The 25751-nt window shown below is 34.8% G+C and overlaps 3 protein-coding genes across 3 annotated transcripts; 2 read left to right on the top strand and 1 right to left on the bottom strand.

Annotated features, from left to right (window-relative positions):
- Positions 1-1272: 1272 nt before the first annotated feature.
- Positions 1273-4769, top strand: LOC108196412 (growth-regulating factor 4). The gene is made up of 5 exons (XM_017363680.2): positions 1273-1477; positions 1580-1807; positions 2771-3143; positions 3882-4306; positions 4415-4769. Exons 2-5 carry the CDS (start codon positions 1591-1593, stop codon positions 4423-4425), a joined length of 1026 nt encoding a protein of 341 aa, XP_017219169.1. The 5' UTR covers positions 1273-1477; positions 1580-1590; the 3' UTR covers positions 4426-4769.
- A 685-nt stretch (positions 4770-5454) lies between these two features.
- On the bottom strand, positions 5455-8789 carry LOC108196411 (cell division cycle 20.1, cofactor of APC complex). Its single transcript, XM_017363679.2, has 5 exons — positions 8388-8789; positions 7279-7542; positions 6903-7172; positions 5933-6511; positions 5455-5801 (listed from the first exon to the last, which is right to left on the bottom strand). Exons 1-5 carry the CDS (start codon positions 8487-8489, stop codon positions 5664-5666), a joined length of 1353 nt encoding a protein of 450 aa, XP_017219168.1. The 5' UTR covers positions 8490-8789; the 3' UTR covers positions 5455-5663.
- A 2550-nt stretch (positions 8790-11339) lies between these two features.
- Positions 11340-24746, top strand: LOC108196355 (protein ENHANCED DISEASE RESISTANCE 2). The gene is made up of 24 exons (XM_017363609.2): positions 11340-11479; positions 11583-12014; positions 12313-12387; positions 12726-12779; positions 13276-13341; positions 13426-13529; positions 13724-13797; positions 13888-14001; positions 14106-14146; positions 14616-14716; positions 15909-16004; positions 17654-17718; positions 17880-17951; positions 18062-18217; positions 18785-19011; positions 19117-19156; positions 19273-19427; positions 19516-19617; positions 20263-20307; positions 20386-20526; positions 23617-23712; positions 23801-23902; positions 24078-24214; positions 24384-24746. The coding sequence occupies exons 2-23, from the start codon at positions 11877-11879 to the stop codon at positions 24186-24188; spliced, it is 2175 nt and encodes a 724-aa protein (XP_017219098.1). The 5' UTR covers positions 11340-11479; positions 11583-11876; the 3' UTR covers positions 24189-24214; positions 24384-24746.
- The last annotated feature ends 1005 nt before the right edge of the window (positions 24747-25751 follow it).

Here is a 25751-nt window from a genome sequence, read left to right as displayed (position 1 = left end):
AAATTTCTGGGCCGAATACAATATACCCTTAGTAATGTTACGTGTCCTTGTACCAAATCTGAATAATTTTGAGATACCGAGCATTTTTCTATTTGCATGTATCTAGTTGGATGTCATGGAAAAATGGATCCTTGAATTAATCCACACATGATAAATCACCATATTTTGAGTATTACATTACTACTCTATGTACGAATATATGCAAGTATTTTAGTGATATAGATAGAAGAAAACAAAGAGGCAAGGATGGTCCAAAATGTGGGAAATAGCTGTAAAAATGAGAAGGACTGGACACAACACCCTGTCCACAAAATATAAAAGCAACGTACAAACACACAGAGTCCCACTCTCTTTCTTGTATGTAAGTAGTAATGTACCCTCACCTGCTGTATACAACAAATGCTTTGCTTCCTCTTTAAGCACCCCTTCCCTTCATCATTAACTCATTATTCACTTCTTCCTCCATCTTTAATTTTTAACTTTAACTACTACTGCTGTATTATTCTTATGATTTATATATTGTTTAGGTATTTATGATATAAATATTATATATATGTATTTAATATAGTCGAATTTATCTAGTTCAAAAATTTATCTTAAAGAATTGTTTTTTATTTATGAAATCTTAGAGTATTCAACTCAAATTTTAAAAAATATAGTAAATTTCAATTAGGATTTTAAATTATACTGTAAAATCTGGTGTTATTCAATCAAGATTTTAAATTATACTTAAAAAAATGATATTATTCCATTAGAATTACTTTAAATCTACTAAAATCTGATGTTATTCAAATATTGATAAGTTTTTAAAAAATTTTGTGAAATTATTAAGTATATTTTAAGATATTTGAAATATCATCAAAATCTATGAGATTTTGAATCATTATACTTTAATCTTAAAGACTCTCATCAATTTTGGAACATTTTATCCAGGATTCGTATAAACAAATCACATACACTCCATCAAAATTCATAAACTACATAAAATTTATCAAATCACAGTTAAATACCCCCTAAATATTTGTGTCGTTGATATTGAATCCATTCTCAAAATAAATGATCATCCTTAAATTTTTCCATCATCATCGAAAAGTATTTTTTAATTATAATTGTGAACAATCCTTTTCATTTTTATAAATAAGAGCATCCAAACGTTTTTACTGAATATATAAAATCAAAAACTATCATATAATAGTTGAAAATTAGTATTTGGATTTCAGGTACAAGGTTGTCTCGCACGTTAATCTGAAATCAAATTCCCTCCCAGCACATCATCTCTCTCACTAGTACTACATTAAACTGCAGCTTAACAAAATCACACACTAATCACACACACACACACTAATCCTACTATGTGTATGTGTAGTTAAAAGAGGAAAGCAGTTAATACAAGCTCAACCTCATTCTTATCCTCAACTCAACTCTGCTCCCCATTTTCAAGTAGTCTTCAACAAACCCTAGATCTGTTCCCTCTAAGGTAACCCCCATCTCTCTCCAACCTATACTTACACTTACACATATACATACATTTATTCATTTACTTCTCTCTATCTGTCTCTATTTGCTTTCTTTCTTGCAGAGTGTGGGAGTATGATGAGTGGCCTATCAACAGCAGCAGCAGCTTCAGTGACGGTGGCTGTGGATGGGTTCCGGCCGCCCTTCACGGCGGTGCAGTGGCAGGAGCTGGAGCATCAGGCTCTGATATATAAGTATTTGATGGCTGGCTTGTCTGTGCCCCCTGAACTTGTGGCGCCTATTAGGATGAGTTTGGAGGCTTTGCCTTCCAGGTTCTTTCATCACTCTGCCTGTAAGTCACATTTCTGACTGTTTTTTGACTTTTCATCTGGGAAAAATGTATGCTTTTCTTGGTTTTTGGGATGGGTTTTGTTGTTATTTACTTGGGTTTCATGTAAAAATGTTTTCTTTTCTTGTTTTTTGGAATGAGTTTTGTTGTTATTTACTTGGGTTTCATGTAAGATTGTGTTCTTTTGGGGTTTTCTTGTATGGATTTGGCGTTGTGAAATTGTTTGCTTTTGTGAAGGTTTTGTTGTTATTTACATGGGTTTGGTGTAAAAACGTGTTCTTTTGTTATTTATGTATATGTATTTGATGTTGTGAAATTTAAACTTTTGCTGTTGTTTTGGATGAGGTTAATGTGTGTTTGATGATTGTTTTGCTAGCTTTTTGGTCAAGTGATTATTATTGTGAAATTTTGGACATGTGATTAGTAAGTTGAGTTTTACTAGATGTGTTATGTGAGGATTTGGTATTGGAATGTTATGGTTTATGTCCATGTCTAACACACACACACATGGATTTGTGAGAGATTGCTTAGCACATATGGTTTGTTTATCATTCAGAATATGTTTGCTGCATCTGTTTAATTGTGTAAGAAATCTGGTCACTTGAAGTTTCTCAAGTCAAGATTGCATTTTTGCTCCAAGTTTAACCCACTTGCTTATCATTTGGAACGAGTGAGAGATTTTTGGTACAATCATAGCTTAACAATGAAATTATGATCATTACATTTAAAATGGTCAACTTCATGTACATTCAGTAAAAGAAGAAAGGTAACCTTATGTCAGGTGAATCTGTAATTGATGGAAGAAAAAGGAAGATTATTATAAGCAATCAAAATTTATTGTTGTTCAAGGGTTTTTCTGATGCATTATTAATTTATCTAGTTTTATTTAGGATTTCTTAGTTTTAAAATCATTTTTCATGTACCTTTTGTATGAGTTTCGTCTAAACTTTGGGTTTTTACATGCAGTGGGTTATTGTTCCTATTACGGGAAAAAATTTGATCCGGAGCCAGGTAGATGTCGAAGGACAGATGGTAAAAAGTGGAGGTGCGCTAAAGATGCCTATCCTGACTCTAAATACTGCGAGCGGCACATGAACCGTGGCCGCAACCGTTCAAGAAAGCCTGTGGAATCTCAATCTACTTCTCAGTCCTTGTCGACTGCAACATCACAAATGTTAAGTGGTGTGAGCACTACTGGGGGAAGCTTCCAGGGTAGAGGCAGTGGAAGCTCTTATAATCAGCCTTTGTATCCAATTGCCAATACAGAGAATCTTTCTTATGGTACATCAAAGTTTCAGATGGAACCTTCCACTTATGGTTATAATAATAAAGAGTACAGGTACCTTTGTCCTTTTTGCTGAGAGATTGTATCAAGTCATAAATTTTTACATGCAGTTGTTGGAATAATTTCTTAAATGATTGAATTATTTGGCACCTCTTGTTATAAATAGATGTATCATCCTGTTTATTCATGTTATTAGTTAACTGTGCCACATGTAGCATTTCAATAAGCTTGGCACTTGTAAGTAGCCTGCTAAAATATAGCAAGAACCAGGATTGTATACAACCCCCAGCCCACAGGAAAGAAAACCTAATATATGCTGGGAGAGAGCATGATGTCTATGTTTGCTTCTCTACTTACGGTAACACAGCGAATGATAGACTACACAGGCGGGTTTAGAGTCTGTACACATATATCTTTAAACCATATATATGAAAATACTTGTAGTGGTGATGGTTATTCGAGTCTGTTGTGTTGCTGTTTTCTTTGCTAATTGTTTTTTGTTAGACTAGTCAAAAGTACGAAATGATTTGGGAAGTTAACTAGTAAAACTGGTTGGGGACAATATGCAGATAAGTAGTGCTAACGTTTATTAAGTTTATCATGGTTTCCCTTTTCACGGGGATCTAGCTTAGGTGTCTAGTTCTATTGTTTGGCTTAAGAGAGTCACATTCATAGTGCTGACTGGCAAGATAAAGTGAAGGACAAATTAAACCACCTGTCTATAATACTAATCTGAATACTCAAGAAACTACTTAGTTTAATATCAGTTTTGTCTCACAACAAAATGTGCAGGTATCTTCAGGGGGTGACCCCTAATGCAGATGAGTACAATTTCTTGTCAGAAGCTTCAAATAGTGCAAAAGGTCTTGGGATGGACAGTAATGAGAACACATGGAGACTGATGCCACCCCAAGTTCACTCTAACCCCTTGTTAAAACCAAGAAATGATTCTTATTTGCAAGGGGACTCTACACAGTTGCACTTGCCCCAAGCTAATGAGCTTGGTGCTGCAATGTCAAAACAGCAGCAGCAATATTGCTTCTTTGGCAACAATGTAGACTCACTTGGAACTCTGAAACAAGAGCCGAATTCTAAGCGTCCATTTTTTAATGATGATGATGGATGTAATAAGAACTCGTTCTCGACCACTCAACTATCAATCTCCATTCCAATGGGTTCCTCTGAATATCTTTCACCAAGTGTTTGCACCCCAGATGGTGAGTTACTAATGCAGATAATTTTCTTTTTAGCCATACTCCTTCGCGGCATACAAACTGTTATCCAAGTATAAATGATCTTCTAATGTTTGTCTTCTGTTTGTGCAGATGCACTATAAAGGCTGGTGAGAAGGGTAACACAGCTGTCTGAAATGCAGTTTAGTGGTTGTACTTTCGAGATGATCTTGGTGAACACCAGAATAGTATGGCTTGTTTGTTCTTTTTCGGAAATTGAGTTCATTTCTCGTTTTGGTGCATTTGAATGACTCAAGTTAAATCAAGTTGCTCATTACACCAATTGTTACTCGAATTACACAATAATGTATTTTGTACCAGATGTATGATTCCGCAACTTTATTTACATCGACTTCCATACTTTTTAGATCTGGCAAATAAGGTGTAGTACAGAAATGAGCCCCGTGCATCGGGTTTTATGGAATTTACCCTGGTCAGAAAATGTTCATCTGTTGTTTTTTGTAAGACTTTTTAAGCAGGCCTCAAGCATGAAAAATGTATAGCATAAGTGCATAACCACTCATGAAAAATGAATATTGAATTATTTTTTTCCTTCTGAAAAGAATGGTGTGTACCCTGGACCATCTTCAGTTTATAGTTTTATACTGTACAATCCCCTGTTGAAAATGTATCACAACAGCTAAAAATACATTGCTCAACTATCTATCTACTGTAGTGACAATCATACTTCTTGGTGGCCATTTCATATTATTGTCTTCATACAGAATGCAGGTTTAGCCATTTCAGGGCTTCCAGGGGCAAAGAAAAAGTTCTTCATTCGAATTGACCCTGAATTTGTGCCAGTAAATAAAACTTGTGTCTAGACAAAGAGATGGCTACAAACATACAGCAAAGTACATGAAACTTCGCATGAAATTGGAATATATTCATAAGAACAAACGAAATCAGCTAGAGCAGAAAAAGGTTTAAAGATTTATGCTAAAAAGGCTCGGGAAAGGGTTGGTGAACCTCTAACTTGTGCAATTATAACATAGCATATTAATCAGCTTAGCTAACGACATCTGTGCTATCAAATTGGGATACATATTTGATACTGTGCATTGTGGGGGGAGGGGTTATTGGCATTGTGTAGCCCCCTTCCTAGGATAGTAGAAATAACCTCCCATCTTCAATTCGTCATGAAAGTATTATATACTGATTTTTCTTTAAAAGAAAAGTATAGGCCTTCAAATTTATTCTGTACAGTGTAAAACTCCACATTCAACAGTACCCGGAAAAACATGTATAAGAGCAACGAAAAATATATTGCTCAACTGTAGAATCAATAACAGGTCCGACGAGTAGGACTCAAATCATCCCTGTAGGCTGTAGGTATCAACACTCATCTGATACGTGCAACATTAGGAAACGGCTCTGTCATCTTGGCTGCAGGTTTAACCTTTCCAGGGTCCCCAAAAACTTTCCATAATCTTAATGTCTCATCAGGCGCCCCAGACGCAACGGTATACCCATCCGGACTCTAACATAAAACATGTACAGTTTAATTAGTTAGAAGTTAGTTACTGATCAGAATCATAACTTAAAGGTAATTACAAAATTACAATATTAGAAAGTATAGTGTGGCTTGCGTCTGCAAGAGCAAGTATGTACCTGAGTCATATAAAGAACTCTTTTTGTATGTCCGTAAAGCTCTGATAACTTAAGCATGGAAGGGTACTTCCACAGTATGAGTTGGTTATCATTGAAGCCATGGGAGCTCAAAAGTTCATGCTCGTGTCTGTTCCAAAGCAGACAACAGACCTGTGAACCTGTGTTAACTGAATTTAAGCACGCTCCAGTGTTACTGTTCCAAAATTTGATGCTTTGATCTCCTACACCACCCCCAGAAGCGAGCAAGTTACTTTGGAAGGGGCACCAGGCAAGAGCTTTTACAGCTGAAGTGTGTTCTTCCATGCGATGACGCCATTGGGTGGCAGAATTTGTAGAGGCCATTGACATGTTCCAGATGTGAATAAGATTGTCATTTCCCCCACTCGCTAATTCCTTTCCTGAGACGGACCATTTCAATCCACAAACTTCCTGACTATGTCCTTCATACACATTAATGCCATGGGATCTTATCCTCAAGTCATTATTAATGATCAAGCAGTCCATTCCCCCAGTGGTCAAAATGCTGTTATTCCAATCAAGTGATCCCACCCTTAATCTGTGACCTTTCAGAGTTCTCACCTATTCAGAGGAAATAAAACATGTGAGCAGGGGAAATTGCAAGGGCATATATATGCTATGCTTGTATCACAAAGATTCATAATTCTCGAACTACAGGCCTATTCTTTAAATACAATTACTCATGAATTATCATAGGGACTAAATTTCAATAGATTTTTGGTCCATTTCCATGTGACTAAGCTAATAATATATATGAAGTGATAGAGAATAGTCCATATGATACTTTGAATAACTAGATAAAGATCAAATGAGTCAAATGGATTATATCTTTCCAAACAAATACAGCTTTTTGGTCATGGTAATAGAAAATTAATACAACATGCTTTATCTACTTATATAATGCAGCTGAAACTCCAAGTAAATAAAATTATAGAACGAAAGAAATGCTTACTAATTTACTGGTTGAGGAGTCCCATATCTGGACATGGGAATTAGTAAAGCCGACAGCAAGGTGTCTTCCATCTGGCGCCCATCTGACACTAGTCACAGGCCCTACATCATCTTCAACCGCAACAAGTACAGACGCATCACCATTCATGGCATTCCACAGATACACTAAATTCCCAAGGGCAATAGCCAGAAAGTTGCCACTACCCCAGTCCAGCAAATTCAGATAGAAATCGTCAAGTAGATCAGGGGCATCCAACGTTTTTTCTGCAGACTGTTAAAAATGAGTAAAGCATAAAATACTGAGTGACTAGCATGCAACAGAAAGAAATTAAGGGTAACGGCTATATAATTTCAAAGGGAAAAGATTGCAGACTCACAGTGGGAATGTGTCTCCGTCGTTTAGCAGGAGTCTGTGCAGGTGAGAAAGATTCTTGGAAAACATCTTTTGAAGGGGAGTCCTTGTCCTTAAAAGAAAGGATCCTTGACCGATTGATATTGAAAATTTCCGCAAGATGCTTCCTGTAGGCGCATTTGGAGGGAGAACACTGAGCAGCACATTCCTTCTCTACCTTTCCCCCTGTAAGCATAAAGTGCGCAAAGTCAAAGTCCATTGCTGACCGATTCGGGATAAATCTGTCCAGCTGCAATTTCCAGACCACAGAAGAAATGTAAGCCTATGGACATAAAACGTTGGCAAAAGAACTAAAACAATGTTACACAGCAGCTTAACCAAAATCACTTTTATGCATGACACGAGGGGAGTGTTATGAACTCAGACCTCCCAACAATAAACACCAGAAAAATTAACAAACGAAGCTTGAGATGAGAAGAAACAAGAGAGATAGATGGAATTGATAATTGAGGGGTTTATAGTAACCTAAACTCCCAAATTCCCGGGGAGAGTTTAACAAATAAAATCTCGACACTTCCTATCTCTATTTCTCTCTTTCTCATCCACCTAATGTGCCACCTCACTCATTTTGATATTTTCATGCTGCCTTTTTTAATATTCCTCTGGAACTGTGTCATTATAAATTGACAAAACAGGTGTCTTAACTGACGCAGTGGCTTCATTGCAATAAGAATCTAGCACCTTCATTGTATGTTTACCCGAAATTCCAGGGAAGACATGTCATCATCTACAGATATTTTTTACACATATCCATATAATCATATAATCGAGCCTAAATGTACCACTTGAACATACAAACTTAATATATCGAGGTTCACAATTCGGTTTGCTCCAACAAAATAATCATATAAAACAACTATTATAAGTACACTCTAGCAGAGCAATTAACTAAATAAACAAATTGAACATACAAACATGAAAAATATACAAATTCTTTCTTTAAATTCAACATCACAGGCCACAAATTTTCATCAAGAAACTCACCAAGAAACTAGCCAACGACAATCCATTGAATTTCAATACTTTCACATGCAACACACACACACACACACAGAGAGAGAGAGGTGTACATACATCACGACGAGGTTTTTTCCTGAGGGGCATTTGATCAGACAGAGGAGATCGAAGCGATGATCTGTATCGTCCTGCATCCATCAAATTAAAATTAGTGGGCATAGAGAACAAGTGAGAGAGACAGACAGAGAGAGAGAGAGAGAGAGAGAGAGAGAGAGAGAGAGCGATCGAGAGAGAATTGAAATGGGTCTTGAATGTGATAAGAATTTTCTTGATCTTTATTCTTGGTTTCTTCCTTTTTCAGGGAGAGAAGTGATTAAAGTATATATGGGGGTGATTTTGAGAGAGAAGAGGCAAAGTGAAAGTGGGTTTTACGCTTCACTCGGACTCTCTCTGGATCTTCAACGGCTATTTATATGACTATTAGTTTTCTCAGAAATGATCAAATAGCGCAATTCCAATTTCCAACACCGTGTATTCTATCTGCCAAAACGGTTTTTAAAAAAATTCTCTTATTTTCTTCTTTTTTCATGATTAATACTCCCTTCATTTCAATTTACATGTCCACTTTCAAGAAATTTTTTTTTTCAAATTACTTGTCCAATTCAACTTTTCATGCAAAATCATATTTCCTAAGTCAATTCTACTCCACATATCTCTTATTTATATTTCTTAGATCAATCTCACACCACATATTATGCTCATTTAATGCAATTAATTTGTGAACAACCACTTTTCTTAAACTATGTGATTTTTTAAAAGTGGACATCTAATTTGAAACGGAGGGAGTATTTACCACTCTATTTTCCTTTTCTCAGGCTTTTTTAAGAGAATCGTGTGTTGCTTACTCCCTTCGTCCCTCTGGGATGTATACGTTTGGAATGGACACGGAGACTAAGAAAAGTGTATAAAGTGGTGTAAAGTAATGAGAAAGAGAAAGAAAAATTTGTAAAGTGGTGGGACCCACGCATATTTAATTGATAGATTTGAAAAAGTAGATGGAAGTAATGGGTGATTGGAATTTTTATAGGGAATTGATAAATATGCTCCATATTTTACTATTTAAGCTCCAATTACAAAATTTATACCACATTTACCCATGCTTTCTACACATGTTTCATCCATATAATAAATGAGAATGTGATTTGAATAAAGGAAAAAAATGAAATTGGAGCTTAAATAGTAAAGTTTGGAGCTTATTTATCAATTCCCTTTTTATATTATAAACGTTTACTATTTTGGAAAAGTTTTGTGATGTATAAAATTGAATGGGACATCTCGAAAAGGAAAGTGTATAGAAATCAGAGGGACGGAGGGAGTATAATTTATTAATAGACCTAAGGTAAAAAAATCACAAAAAAGGTTAAGAATTTTCGACGCTTGATTTGATGCTAGCAAGTATTCAATTCATAATTTTCGTGAACTTTGTGTATTTTTAAAAAAAAGCTTATTGCACTTTGCGAACCATTTCTTTGAGCGAAAAACATTTAAGTACAAAATAGATTTCATTCCGTGTCAATCTGCAATATTAACTGTCAATCCATTAGCAATTTACTCCTAACCATTAGATTGTCTATTTAACGTTACTTTTTCAAGAAAAACAACGGATCCTTCACTGGCCTTCTTCACACACACATATACAGAGATACTCAAATACAAACCACTCTTAGCCTAAAAACCTAAAAACTAGTTTTAAAATGATCAAATATCTCCTCATACATTTTAAAAGCTAACAATATGCACCCTAAGTTTTGTCATCAATTTTACAAAATTTACATTTTATATCCAAATGACACGTCGGCAATGGGACTCCAACCAGGCGTCACGTCAGCACCGGGGCCCACCCCAGGCTGCCACGTCAGCAAGTGCGGACGTGGCACCTGCCACGTCGGCAGCCCCCCGCCACTTCAACGCTAGGGCTGCTGCCACGTCAGCAGTGGATCCCCAGAAATTAAAAATAAAAATATGAAGTGGAGTGTAGTTAGCAATTATGGAGTGCTCATAGCAAAATTAGGACTAAACTTACACCCTGCTCCCGAGTTTTAAAAAGGGAGGAAAGCAAGTGAAGAGGAAGTAAAGTTATCAAACTTTCACTCCTACTTGTGCTCCCGAGTTTTTTAAAGGGAGGAAAGCAAGTGAAAGTGAGTGAAAATATAGCATAGTTTCACTCCAAAACTTTCACTCCAAAAGTGGGATGAAAGTGAAAGCACACTTGCTTTCACTTGTTTTCTCTCCTAAAAAAACTCGGGAGCAAGGCCTTAGTGATTTTAAGTTTTTAGGCTAATTTGATTTGTGTTTCGCGCAAAGAAACAAGTTTCAAAGTGCAATAAGCTCTAAAAAATTGATTATAATTTTTATTTTGTAATTGAGTTGAAAATTATTTTTAATTTTGTGAAAGATTACCTTTTTGTGAAAGATTCCGAGGAGAAATTGATTTTTATTAATAAAACAATATAATGGATAAAATTTCGTTAATCATATGGATTTCGAATAAATTTAAGGTATGATGTATTGTGTGACAGGTATGTATGATGAATCGAGTACATAAACATTTTACTATTTAAAGATATTTTTATACTTCTTTGATTAAGAAAAATATATGTGATAGCAACTCAAATAATGAAAAATCTTTAGCTCAAAATGAGTTGACATGATAAAAATAAAAATTATATATAATCTTTTCAAAAACTCATACTCCAACTATACCCTCCTTTATCTATAATTTTACCCAAACTCTTTTGTATAACTATATTTATCGAATTAGCATATGTCAAGTCATCAATTATCATATTCAAATAATATATTTTATTTATAAATTTTAAAATAATGATATGTAATATTTTAAAATTATAATCAATTAATGTAATTAATGTTTTAAAATAAAATGAGTTACCCATCCATTATTATCAAACTAATTGATTGATACGGTCCTATAAGATAATAAATAGTTTGACTTGCAACATCACCACAATTTTTACCGTTTACTCATTTACTTGTATTTTCTCACAAATTCACTGCTTTGTCACTACCTATACGGCTATAGCCTCCTATACATACAAAATTGTGTATGTATATACCCAAACTTGTGAATTCTACTCCGGAGCTTACTAAGCACAACCATTTCTCACTTTAATTTCTGCAAACTAGATCCTGTAAGTCTTCTCTTTCGCTCCTCTGTAATTTTAACACACACATATAGGCCCATCATATATGTCTTTATATGTTTATGTGTATGTATAATCTGAAATTCTGCAGATTTTGACTAAGCAGATCAAGTCTCGAATTGTCGGTGATCGAGTGATTGAGAATGTTGTGAACAAGTTGGATTAGGTTTTGATTGCGAATTTTGCGATTTTGGTTGTTAAATTGAGTGATAGCTAGGGTTGCTTGAATTAGTGGGAGTTTTGTGTGTGTGTTTTATTTAGGGATTGTTGGATTTTGATTATTTTGGTTTTTAGGTTTTAGCGATTTTTTGTTCGGGTGTATTTTTGGTTATGATTTGGTAGTTTGTGTTGTTGGTGTGATTTGAGGAGTAGTGTTTAGGGAGCCATGTCGAAAGTTGTTTATGAAGGATGGATGGTTCGGTATGGGCGGAGGAAGATTGGACGATCGTATATTCATATGAGGTATTTTGTTCTCGAGTCCCGGCTGCTTGCTTATTACAAGAGGAAGCCTCAGAATAATGTGGTAATGTTTTCTGTTTGAGATTGTCTTTGTTTTGCATTTTACTTGCTTATGTTTGTACTGGATTTTTTTGAAAGTAATTTGGAAGTTATTTCTGTAATCCAGTAGAAGTGGAGAACACTCTGTTGGAAAGTATTTATCGATACTGTTGTTTTTCTGACCATCTTGCACAATTGCATTAAAGAAGAAAATTTATATGTGTCAATGATCTTAAATCATGCGCTTTTTTATGTTCTTATTTTGTTATTTTGTGATGCATACTGAATGTAATAACAATTAACTCTTGCCTATATTGAATTAGGTTCCGATCAAGACGCTTGTCATCGACGGTAATTGTAGGGTTGAAGACCGTGGCTTGAAGACCCAACATGGTCACGTGAGTTTTGGCTTACCTTTTTCCCTAGGTGGCTCAGTGTTGTCTAGTGATTGCTATAATATGCATGCCCATTTGTTTCGCTTTGGACGAAACAATGATATTCACTGTAGCTAACTATAATAAAATTTTAAATGGAAATCCACCACTTCCAAAAAAACCCTAATTCTTCTGGTCACTGCTACAAGATAAACTGCTAATTTAATTTCAATTTTCGATTCGCTATTATCTAGTAATACCAACTTTTTATGTTTTTTTAACACTCTTGATTTTCTGTTATATAAGACAAAATTTACATTCTCTATTGCTTCTTTTGTCCGCATGCTTTTGATTTTATGCAGATGGTTTATGTTCTATCAATATACAACAAGAGAGAGAATTACCAGCGAATAACGGTGCGTGGTTTTTCTAATCCATTTAAGCAAACTAAATGCACTTTTGTTTTAATGTTTTATAGTTGACACTTGACAGACAACCCTACAAAGTCTGCAGATATGTTGTATTATAGGGTTCTACATAAGTTGCCTCTGTTGCTTTAAAAGGTGTTCTTCATATTGAGCGTCCAATGGAATTTTTATTGTTATTTGAAGGATTTCAGATACTGTTTAGGGCAATTAAAAAAAAAAGTGTTTGCCTGTAAATATAATCTCTTCATAAATATTTTACATACAGCTCACAGTATTCTACCAATCTTTAACTTATCTGATGCTGTAATAATTTCGTGACTAGGTTCAATGTTGTAAGGAGAGTTATGCATGAGTTACAGCGATTGTTGTTGTTTTGTGTAATGTACTTTATTAAAATTCGTATTTCATCTTACATATATATCTAATTACCAGGAGTTAAAGATGATTTGTGCTTAATTGATAATTTTATTCCTTCCTGTTCCAGATGGCTGCATTCAATATCCAGGAGGCACTCATCTGGAAGGAAAAGATTGAATCTGTCATTGATCAAGTTTGTACTTCAAATTGTATACCCTTTTGTTGTCTGGAGCCTTGATTTTTCCTGTAGAGATGGTATGAATATTACGTTTTGCAGCATCAGGAATCATTAGTTGCCAATGGTAATAAATACCACTCTTTCGAATACAAATCTGGGATGGATAACGGAAGGAATGGTTCATCGTCAGACCGTGAAAGTCAGTAAGTACCTGAACTTATTATTGGGTTCATTAAGTATATGAAGACGGAATTTAAATTCAAAATATTTGTGCATCCCTTTTCTTTTTGTTGAGATATTAGTTCTCTCTTTGTATATCACAGTTTCATGTTTCTTGAGTTTGTAGGCAGCACATTAGTTGGCTACATTGCTTGATCATATTCATGTGTTCTTGCAGGTACAGTGCTGCTGAAGACGAAGATGAGTCAGAGTCACAACCTAATTTGTTACGGAGAACCACAATTGGGAATGGTTTGTATCTTGAATGCGGAATGTCTTGCTGAGACATACTTATGTTTGTAACTTTTGACCAAATTTAACCATTAAATGTGTTGATGACAGGTCCTCCAGAATCTGTATTTGACTGGACTAAGGAAAAAACAGATTTGGCAAACCAAAACACTAATAATCAGGCATTTTCAAGAAAACATTGGCGCCTTCTTCAGTGTCAGAATGGTTAGCCATAATTAGTTTGCCACTTTTAATCTTCTTAAGCTGAGGTTACTAACTTGCTAACCAAGATATCATACTAAGCTTTAATAATGCTTTGTACATCTCAGGATTGCGCATCTTCGAAGAGCTTATTGAAGTTGATTTACTTGTATGTAATCATATTTTATTCTTCTTATGTTTACTTGCATAGGGTCATGATCCTCTTAGAACCCTTAGTCTAAGAACACTTAGAACCCTTAGCCTTATTTCTAGTATTAATTAGGGTTTCGCAGCAGAACTACACATGCAAAAAATTGTCGTGTTTATGTATTATATTTTGAACTTATTTTTGTACACACAAAACGATGCAAAAAACATGTATTTAGATTTAGATCCTGAAAATCTATTTAAAATTAAGGGTTCCGCAACAGAATCTTAGTGGTTCTAAGGTTCTATTTTAAGGATGGGTTCTCTCTTAAGTGCGGCCCTACTTGCATACGTAAATAAATGTGCGTGTGTGTGTGTGTGTGTGTGTGCACATGTTACACTTCATTCTTTTCTTGAATTCATGATTTTTTGCACATCAACAGGTTATTCTTTTCTTAAATGTATGTTGTATAATTTCTTTTTTCTTGCAGCCAAAAAGCTGTAGTAGAGCAATGAAGGCTGTGGGTGTTGTGGAGGCGACCTGTGAAGAGGTTTTTGAGCTCATTATGAGCATGGACACAACACGGTTTGAGTGAGTGTTTCTGGGATGTTTTTCTTTTCCGTCAGACTCTGTCTTTTGTATGGTTATTCTAGTTAATTGTAGATTTATGTCAATCTGCAGATGAGTGAGGTTTCATTCTTGTGTGCTATTCTGCTGACATCTGTTTTATCTGTTATAGTCGGTTCTTAGATATTAATTATTAAGTCGTCAATTGTTATGCATTATGGAGGTCAATGGTATAGTTTATGTATGGCCTCAGGCCCTCAGTGGAACAAACTACAAAGTAAACTATTAGTGAGGACTGAGGAAACACAATTTCATTCTTTTAGGCTGGAAAGTAGCCGGACTTTCTTACCTGTATATGGCACATTTCGAGTCCGTTTGAGTAAAATTAATAAAAATTACTGAATGATTTAATCTTACTTAAAGTAAGAAGTAAAGATTTTGATGTTAGGTTATAACTTGTTTAAATAATTTTTTGTTATGTGTAACTTGTAAGTTATTAATAGTATAAAAACAAAAATAGATTTGAAGTTGCAATGTGAATGATTATATTCACTTTTATCAGATAAAAATTACAAAATTAACTAAGTTGTTCAAAATAGTAACTCCTACGAAGTTATGACTTTTATGTTGTGTATGTGTTTTCTCTTTATAACTTTAAGTTACTTTCCGGCTTGTGAAACACACATTTCTCAACTTGCTCAAAATTACTTTAAGCTTGTGACTTAAAGCTTAGACAAACAGGCTATATGCATCACTAAGTAGTAGAAGTATAGCAGGTTAAATCCGAGTTATGTTCTTTTAGATGAATAAAAATGAGGGAAAAATCAACTGATAATTGAAATATATCTTCTAAATGTTTATGCAAGAATTTTCAACCTTCCAGTTCTAACTGCAAGTTTACATTCTCAAAGTATGTCCACAAAGATTTATTCCTTCAATTTCAATCCATTTGATCCGGTCTGTTACCATAGTTTCAAAAGAAGCTTATTCTCTTATATTGTTGTGGATTATTATTGGGCAGTAGGCCTTTGTTAGTGTCTGTTAACCTCTTATTACGATTAGCGACAATAAAGCTAATTTAGAAGTATTATAGGTTGACATGCAGCTTTGTTATTTATTGGCAGGCATCTGCCAACCACGCGTGACTAGTTTCTTTAGTTTGTTTTATGTGTTGTGCAACCTTATCATGCTTTAATCTTCCAATCTGCTTGTGTAGATGGGATTGTAGCTTTCAGTATGGTAGCTTGGTTGAAGAGGTCGATGGACATACAGCAATTCTCTATCATAGACTGCAGCTAGATTGGTTTCCAACGTAATTTGCTCTCTTCACAAGAACTTTGTAATTACTGTACTATGTGCATGTGTTAGAAGTCATTTTGGATTGTTTGTGGTTTAATTGATAACAATCCAATCTTAAATATTTCAAACAATATTAAGTTTATTACTAAATGCCAAATACGTTACTCCAAATTTTGAAAGATGTATGGAGCAAATTGATATTCGAAATCTATAAGTGATTGACTCTTTTAAAACGACGGGATTAAAATTAAGTTAACAAGGAAGATTATTACTTCTATTAGTTTCTATTTTTAGAAGCTTGGTGCATAAATTTTCATTCAAATTAGTAGACATTTTTACTTCTTTTACTTTATAAATTTACATGATGTTACTTCTTCATTCTCAACACATCCTTTCGAGAATAACATATTTTCGCGCAATTTAAAATAAACAAAATAACTTATTTATTCTTCACTACCTACGACATTTTTTGGTGAATAACATGCTTTTCCACCTTTTAATGCATTGGGAAGTTCGAGCATTAACACTTTTAGAAATAAAATGCTTATATGTTAACACAATATCTATGTTTGTTTGCACCCTTCTTTTTAAAAGCAGTTGTCAATAGAATTTATTTTTTTTGCTTTACAAGACTAGATTAAGGAGTCCTCTGGTAGGACTAGAGTACTCATCTTTCTTTTGGAAGTTACTTCTTTTAGTGTTAGAGATACATTATGCAGGATCACAAATTATGTAATTATGTTCTTATTCTAGTGTTTTATGTACTTACTAAGAAAGTGGACTAGCTTATGACATTATTTTTTAAAGGATTTTGCTGTAAATTTTAACAAGGCCCAAGGTTGTTTATTTGTTTTTAAAAAGAAGGTATTTCTAATCTTGAGGAGGCTTAAATACTGGGAAACCGATGGACATCTACATTTTTTTTTGTTTATTAGAGAAGAAACATTGCACTTAGGATAAACATATCAATCTGACCAATTTGCTGAATTTAATATCACCACGCCAGCAGAAATGTGATCGGTATTAATAGCTTTATAACATTATTACAATATATTTTCTTGTAGAAAAAGCAGTGGTTGGTGTAGAAAATTGAATTTTCTTTTTTTGATTTTGTTAGTTAGCCAAGTTAAATTTTAGAACAAGGAAAGTGTGTTATGGCTAAATAGAACATTCAATAATCATACTGTCTAATGGCATGTACGCACTTGCCCACACATATGTATACATGTGTTTCTAGATATTTATTATATGATGAAAACCAAGAGTGTGTGTGTGTGTACTCTTTTGTTTTGTTTTGTCTGTTCTTTTTTTCTTTTGGAGAAAGGACTATAAATTTATAACATAGAACTCCTTGGTCAACCTCTGATATGTAGATCTTAGGACTCTGTTGTTCACCATATAATTATTCTATCTAGTACAAATTTAGTTATATTCTGTGTAGCTTAGATAGGCATTGTGGTTTCTGAGTCATTAATCTTCTGTATGAAGGATAAGCTAGTTTCTGCTTGCTGACTAGCAGATAACTGTAAAAATTTTGTAAGTTAAAAATTTATGATTATTCTTTAAATGACCTGTAAGGTCAAGTTTTCCTAGAACATCCTTAAGTGGAAATTAAACTAAGGGCGGTTGTTGCCTTCTCTAATGTATTGCTACTTCTTGCAGCTTTGTATGGCCTCGTGACCTTTGTTATGTGCGTTATTGGCGGCGCAATGATGATGGGAGTTATGGTCAGTGCTGAGTAGATACAGCTGATGATTCCTTTTGTTATGCATCATGTTTTGAAATCAAACTTGATTATTATTATTATTATCAAGATTTTAAGTGAAAAAGTATGTAAACATTTCTTTATTTCAGGATGCTTTTTGCTTATTCATCTCTGTATGTGCAGTTGTATTATTTTGTTCAAGGGAGCATGAGAACTGTGGTCCGCAACCAGGATTTGTTCGTGCACATATTGAGAGTAAATTGTTTTAAGTTTATTTTTAGATCTAAAACTTTGCATGAAAGACTTTAGTTATAATTCATGCAAGTTAGGTTATCTTAACATCAAAATTATCATTTTGCTCTCAGGTGGTGGCTTCAATATCTCGCCCCTGAAACGTCGGAATGGGAGGCCAAGAACGCAAGTGGAGCATCTCATGCAAATCGATCTGAAAGGATGGGGTGTGGGTTATGTTTCAGCATTTCAGCAGCATTGTCTACTTCAGATGTTAAACAGTGTTGCGGGTGATTCTCTATCATTTTTTATGCTCAAGTCTAATGTATTAAAAATGAAGAATAGCAACTTGATACCTCTCTTCTGCTCACAGAGGGTTAAATTTACTTGTTAGTGGAGGTTGTATTCTTTGTAGCAATATCTTAGATTACACAATGGTGAGGTTTTCTTGCACTTGTTTGAGATAGTGGTGTGATCTTGCTGCCATTGTAAAATTCTTAACCAAGAGAATTTTATGCAATTGTTTAACACCCCTTTAACTAATATAAGTAAACGACTTTATAGTAAACTAGTCCTTATGCACAAGTCAGCAGAAGAGTGTTCTGTTCTTTGGCATATATTGTAATATATCATGCCTGTACCATTTATTAGTTCAAGTTTTCTTTCAAAAAGACTACACACTAATTGCTGTAATTCTTTTGTCATGACCGTAGTCAACATGTCTATAATGATAAGTTACAACCGGGTGTTGAGCTCTTGATACTTTGCTCCAGTTGCCCATAGTAGTTGTCTAAAGTTACTCGTTGCCTCTATTTCATGTTATCACAGAAAATAACTTTTTCTTATCTTCTAAACAGGCCTGCGCGAGTACTTCTGTCAAACTGATGAAAGGAATGCACCTCCAAGAATACCTGTAATGGTAAATATGGCATCTGCTTCTGTTCTGCCAAAGAAGGGTCTAAAGCTGCAGGAGGAGGCTCTTCATAATCGTAGTCATTCTCATGACCAGACAAATGCTAACAAAAATTCAATGATGGATGAATACTCTGACGAGGATGAGGAGTTTCAGATACCTGATGATGAGGTTTGCGCTGTACTTGGACACTGACAAATAATAATTTTTATTATATTAAACCGACTATCTTCAAGCCAGCCCTTTATATTTTGTTTTGAACTTCCTTCTTTTCAGGCATGTGCAAGCCGTCTTGATAGTGATTATAAGAAAATTGGTACAATGAATAATCATTTAATTTGTTTATGTTGTATTAAATTCCTTATATATAAATATATATATGTATATTCTAAATGGAGGCTGAATTAACTGTGTCCTTAATTATATATGAAGCCATCGAAGAAGAACCTAGGGTTGAGATTGATCTATCATGTTTTTCGGGTAACCTTCGACGTGATGACCGTGAGAAGAGTCGTGATTGCTGGAGAATCGCTGATGGAAACAATTTTCGAGTGCGTAGCAGACATTTTTGCTATGACAAGTCAAAGGTTTGCAAATTCATTGCCTTTGTTCATTATGTCCCAGTGTGACTTCTTATGTTTATTGTAAATGTCATATATTCCTGTGAATGTAAAGATTCCTGCAGGTAAACACCTTATGGATCTTGTTGCTGTTGATTGGTTTAAAAACACAAGACGGATGGACCATGTTGCTAGACGCCGTGGTTGTGCAGCACAGGCAAGTATCTTCCTGTTTGGTTTCTGTTGGGACCAGAGCTTTCTCTGTCACTTGGTTTCTGTGTAAAACCTTATATCACGCAATCTGTAATACTTTTGGTATCTATATCTAATATTCAAAGAGGAATAGTGCTCTTTTTGTATATCTTAGATTTACAATATGGTGCTGACTGAGGAATGCGCGTGTGTGTGTTTATATATACACATATATATATATATATATATATATGTATGTATGTATATGTATGTATGTATATAAATTGTATTTATTTATGTTATTATTAAATATCATACATTGTTATGTTATTATTAATTAAATTATATTAATTAATTAGGAGTTTAAAGTTTATACAGTCAAATTGATTGGGTTTTTGCTCCAGAAGTAATTTGCTGCCTAACCTATACACCCTTGGATGTAGGCACGACATATATACCTCTAACAATAGTATTAGCCTTCTAAAAAGAAACTGTGGTTGACGGGTCAAGAACTCACACTATAAGTGATTTTAATTATCAATATCTACTTCTAACAAAACTCAAAAGTCTTGCCAGTCGTTGATGAAAACCCTTTTTGTGTATATGACATTTCACCGGTTTGCTATGCTGGAATATTCCCATAATCCGTTTTTTTAAAATTTCTGTACAGGTTGCTTCTGAGAAAGGACTTTTTTCCATTGTGTTTAATCTACAAGTAAGTTATTCACATAATTGATTAATTGGACAACTATGCATTTGAAAGCAGGATTTGAATTATTATCATATATTTCAGGTACCGGGCTCCACACATTACAGCATGATCTTCTATTTTGTGATGAAAGAATTGGTGCCTGGATCTCTTTTGCAGCGGTTTGTTGACGGGGATGATGAGTTCCGTAACAGTAGACTAAAGCTTATCCCATCAGTTCCAAAGGTAGAGTGTAGCTATTTAAATATCTGAGTAATTTTTATTTTTTTTAGTTTTCTTATGAATTTTGAAATGCCACTTAACATGAGGTCATCGTTCCTTGATAAACAAATCTTATGTTTCAATATCTGACCTGCAAGGCTCCCGCAATTCAAAATAATTTCAATAGTGGATCCATAAAGATCCACTGTATTTTTAATCAGTCATGCGTTTGTATTATTTTCTTGGTAAATAAAACATGGTTTAGCATCGGGATCAGCTTTCTGGCATGTCCAACTGCTTTAACGCCCTACAGAGTAGGCAGTGAATAGATCGCTAGGCTTTGGGCTGAGGCATATTATTTTAATCATGGAGATGTGGCTCTGGAACAGAGCTTGCATAATCCCATGAGTGAAGGCAGCTCTTGTTCTGTCATAAAAAATTGTTACATCTACACTGAAGTGGAATTAAGTAAAAATTTCTGGCATTTTACTGCTTTTTAATGTTAAAAGTTGAAATTACCCACTATGAACATTTTGCAAATATGCTTAGAGCATCTCCAATTTTGTTGCTAATCTTTGGGTGCCGATATTGGCAAATCATCAAAAGCGGAAAATGCTAGGTACCCCAAGAAATTATCCCAATTTTTTTTCCCAAATGATGATGTGTCGAAGTCTGATTGGCTGCATTCACTCCAATAATAATGAGACCCCCTTGTATATATATCAATCACCCAATCACAATATTCTACTTGTCTGTCACATCATTTGGTAAAGAAATTTTGGAAAAAAATTTGGCGGACGTAGCATTACCCAGCACTAATATTTTATCTTCTCTGTCTGCAATAGTACTTCGGCACCTTAATTACCAAAACTTACTCGAACAGTTGGCACTCAAAGTTGTCAATATATTCCAACAAGTATGATTATAAATAGATACTAAGGTACATGTCTTTAAAGTTGATGTATACATGTTATTGTTTTGGGAGGGTGCCAAAAGTTGGCAACTTTGCTTGGCAGTTGGTGTTAGGTATCAGCCCATTACAAGGTAACATGGACTTTGGTGATCCAAAATATATAAGGATAATAATTGTATGTTTAGACAGTTATTATAAAGAATATGTTTTGGTCACAAAGATAGAAGACCTAGTTGGAATTGGATTCTGATTTTAGTTGGAAATCAGAATTGGATTAGGACTATGTGTAGCTGTTTTAGAATTAGATTCTGATTTGTCTAGTTTGAGATGGCTATATATACATAGTCATATTGTGTTTGATAGGTGTGCTCAAGATGTAGACTTAGGTATCGCTCGAGGGCGGATACTTGGGTAGTAGGCTTGAGTATCCAAGTTTGGTTTGATTGTATTGTTGATAATGGTTTTGATTAATAATACAAGTTGGGACGTGGGTTTTCCACGTCAAATATATTGTTTTATGTGTGCTTTGCATTAGAAGATTGAATCTCGTGTTTTATCCCTAACAAGTGGTATCAAGAGCCGAGGTCAGGATCGGGATTGATGAGGTTGGAGGAAAATTCGGGATTTAATCGAGAATGCAGAGTACGATGGAGGTTTTGTTAGCAGGAAGAGGCAAAGTTACGTGCGGTATGACGGTTGACTTGCACCGTGGATCAATCATGATGGACTCAATATGGAAGAAGATTGGATGGTTCTTCTAGAGGCCGGAGGATTGTGAAAGCAAGGATCGGGTGACTCATGGATGGAAGAGCACTCGGGGTTGATGCACGTGATTTTGTAGATGGATAAAATTTGGAAGAACGAGACATGGAGATTCTTGTTCGAGGGGAGGCATTGGCGGATGGACGTCGATGTCTTGATCGTGATTGTTGATTGTATTGGGCTGAAGGGGAGGATTGTTAGGTATCAGCCCATTACAAGGTAACATGGACTTTGGTGATCCAAAATATATAAGGATAATAATTGTATGTTTAGACAGTTATTATAAAGAATATGTTTTGGTCACAAAGATAGAAGACCTAGTTGGAATTGGATTCTGATTTTAGTTGGAAATCAGAATTGGATTAGGACTATGTGTAGCTGTTTTAGAATTAGATTCTGATTTGTCTAGTTTGAGATGGCTATATATACATAGTCATATTGTGTTTGATAGGTGTGCTCAAGATGTAGACTTAGGTATCGCTCGAGGGCGGATACTTGGGTAGTAGGCTTGAGTATCCAAGTTTGGTTTGATTGTATTGTTGATAATGGTTTTGATTAATAATACAAGTTGGGACGTGGGTTTTCCACGTCAAATATATTGTTTTATGTGTGCTTTGCATTAGAAGATTGAATCTCGTGTTTTATCCCTAACAGTTGGCACCCCCTATCACTCCAATTGAGAACCAACAAGAGTGCCATACCACATCATGCCACATGGCACTTTGGCACTCTATTGACACCCTCATTCGAGTTGCTCTTAGAAGCAAGGCTAGACTGTAGGGCGGGAAACTGAAACTCTGAGCAGCGCTGAGCATCAAAATACTATTATGATAAAATTTTTTAACTCGGGGCTAAAAGGTAGGATGGTAAATGAGTCAATCGCAAGAAAGCTTGGAATTAATTCTGTAAAAGTCTGTTCATGTTTGGTTTTGAAGTTAAACAAGCCAAAAACATGCTCATTTTTCGACTTCAAAACTAGAAATTAGCCAAGCTTGAACAGTCTATGTTCAGTTATATAAAGCTCGTGTGAATCAAAATACATGTACTTGAACAAACTGGAGCCTAAATCAGTTTAGTAGTGAGCTCTGAACTGGCTAGCTATGTGAATACAAAAGCATATATGTTACCTTTTATCTATTGAACTTAATTTAATGTTCATGATAAGTAATGGTTGAGCATATGTCGAATACTGTAATTTCCTAATGAGCCAAACTTGGGTTTACTGGTATTGGAACTTGGATTGGTGACTTTACAGGCCTGAGAGCTCCACTCCATCACTGCCTCGTGGTGCACCCTGAAAATCACGTCCATAAATTACAATACGTGTGTGTGTGTGTGTGTGTGTGTGTGTGTGTGTGTTTGCTATTATCTGGATGCACTTATCACATAGACTTTGATGGTTCATTACTTATGTTGTATAAACCTAATTGATCTTGCAGGGATCTTGGATTGTGCGCCAAAGTGTAGGAAGTACCCCTTGTTTGTTGGGGAAAGCAGTTGATTGCAACTACATACGTGGTCCTAATTACTTAGAAGTAAATCTCCAGTTTATATTCCCTTAAATGCTTTTAAACACTAGCTGACTAACATATGAATGTAAAAGTTTGTCCTTTCTTTGTCTAGATTGATGTCGATATTGGTTCTTCTACTGTGGCCAATGGAGTTCTGGGGCTTGTTATTGGGGTAATTACAAGTCTTGTAGTAGAAATGGCTTTCCTTGTTCAGGTGTGTTTTCCTCATACCCAGTGATCAGGATTATTGATGAATGTTTTGCTTACAAACATATGATTTAGTACTTCAAATATTAGGATTGACAGTTCACTCCAAGCAGGCAAAAGTCTGTTGTGATCCCCAAAGTTAAGTCCTATTATTTTTTATAAATATTTCATCATTATTTCAGGCAAACACTACAGATGAATTACCAGAGCGGTTGATAAGTGCTGTCCGAGTTTCTCATATAGAGTTATCATCTGCGATAGTCCCTAATCTGGAGCCAGATTCATCCAACTAAGTTTCAACAATATCGTATCATACTAGGTATTTTTATTTTTTCTTAAGTTAAACAAAATATATTCAATTCCAGACTGCTTTTTTAATAACCAAAGCTAATTAATGATCACTTGTTTGCACAAAAAATGATAGCTCTTTCTACGTGTATAGTTCTTAAGCAATCTTAAACTTGTTGGTGACTGTTTTTACTCTGCAGTGCTTTAATGAAGGTAATATATGCCTTGGGTTCTGCCATCAGTAGTGCACACTTTGTTCAGATATAGTGGATCCGTAAATTTGTGTATCTGAAATTACCCTCTATAATGTAAAAGAAGTGCACATTCTAAATGTTTAAATATATCAAATTCCTTGGAGAAGGGAAGTACAGAAGAAAGGGAGACTGACAAAAACAGAAGGCACAAAGTGTAACAATACATCCTTGCACGGATAGAGTATACATCCTTGCATGGACACAGTACATGTTGTGTACAAGTTGATTAACAGTTTTCTGAATATTAATGCATTTGAAAATCTTTTAAATTGAGCAAATTGAAATAAATCTCCAATCCTCATTACCTGACTTGTATTCAAGTTGCGCATATCAGAGTACGTCTGCCTTGCTCTACAGGTAAGTATTTGTTTAGTATTTAAACATTCAGATTTCAAGTGAATTCTAGTAAAAGGAGATCTCTCCCATTTTTTCTTTTTAATTAGATTAGATAAGCAGTTATGTTTGTGTGGTTGGATGAATGAAGTCGCAGGGAATAGAATGCGCTTTACAAGTTTTATCACTTTCTCATTCCATATCTTGCAACTTAAACAAGTCCTTGAAATTGACACTGTGCTCCTGAGTTTTAGATATGAGAGAAGAGAAAGGAAGGGAAAAGAAAATTGTAAAATTCTCTATATATCGTGCTCCCGAGTTTTCTAAGGAGAGAATTTCTCCAACTTTTTCCCAGTAATTTTCTTTCCAAAAATCGGATGAATGGAAGAGAAACTCTTACTCATATCCCTTTTTTTTTCAAAATTCTCTCTTCTTTCCTACAACATAAGAAAGTATTCTCCTAATTTTTCATTTTTCTCTTCACTCACCTTCTCTCTTTTGTTCTTCAACTAAAAACTCTGGAGCACGACGAGGCTTCCCTCATTTTATTTTCAAATATCCTCTAATGTCCTTTGTGACTTTTGTCTTGCCTTTTATTTTCACTTATTTCATTCCTTTTTTTTGTTGTGTCCACAGTGCGAAGCGTGTGAGGAAATATTTTTTAAGTGATGCACAATAAAAAAGTTTTTTGATGGTTTCCTATCAATTATCATTGATACATATATAGGGATAGGATCAAATAAAAACTTTTTTAAGTTACAAACTTACAAACTTTTTTTTATTCTCCCATCGTGTTAATCCTTAGTTATATAAAGTATCCATGTTGAAAATTCTTCAAAAAACATCACAATTTTTAAAAATAACGCATAAATAAATCGCGTTTTCAACACATATATAACTGGGGTTCAACATCGGGTGTTGAACACTAATTATCATTGTGTTGAATATATCTAAAAAGATGTTTAAATTATACCTCTAGGG

Source organism: Daucus carota, chromosome 7 (genome assembly GCF_001625215.2).
Source record: "Daucus carota subsp. sativus chromosome 7, DH1 v3.0, whole genome shotgun sequence".
Classification (NCBI taxonomy): Eukaryota; Viridiplantae; Streptophyta; class Magnoliopsida; order Apiales; family Apiaceae; genus Daucus; species Daucus carota.
Note: the sequence above shows the minus strand (reverse complement) of the source record. Positions and strands in the feature narration are given on the sequence as shown.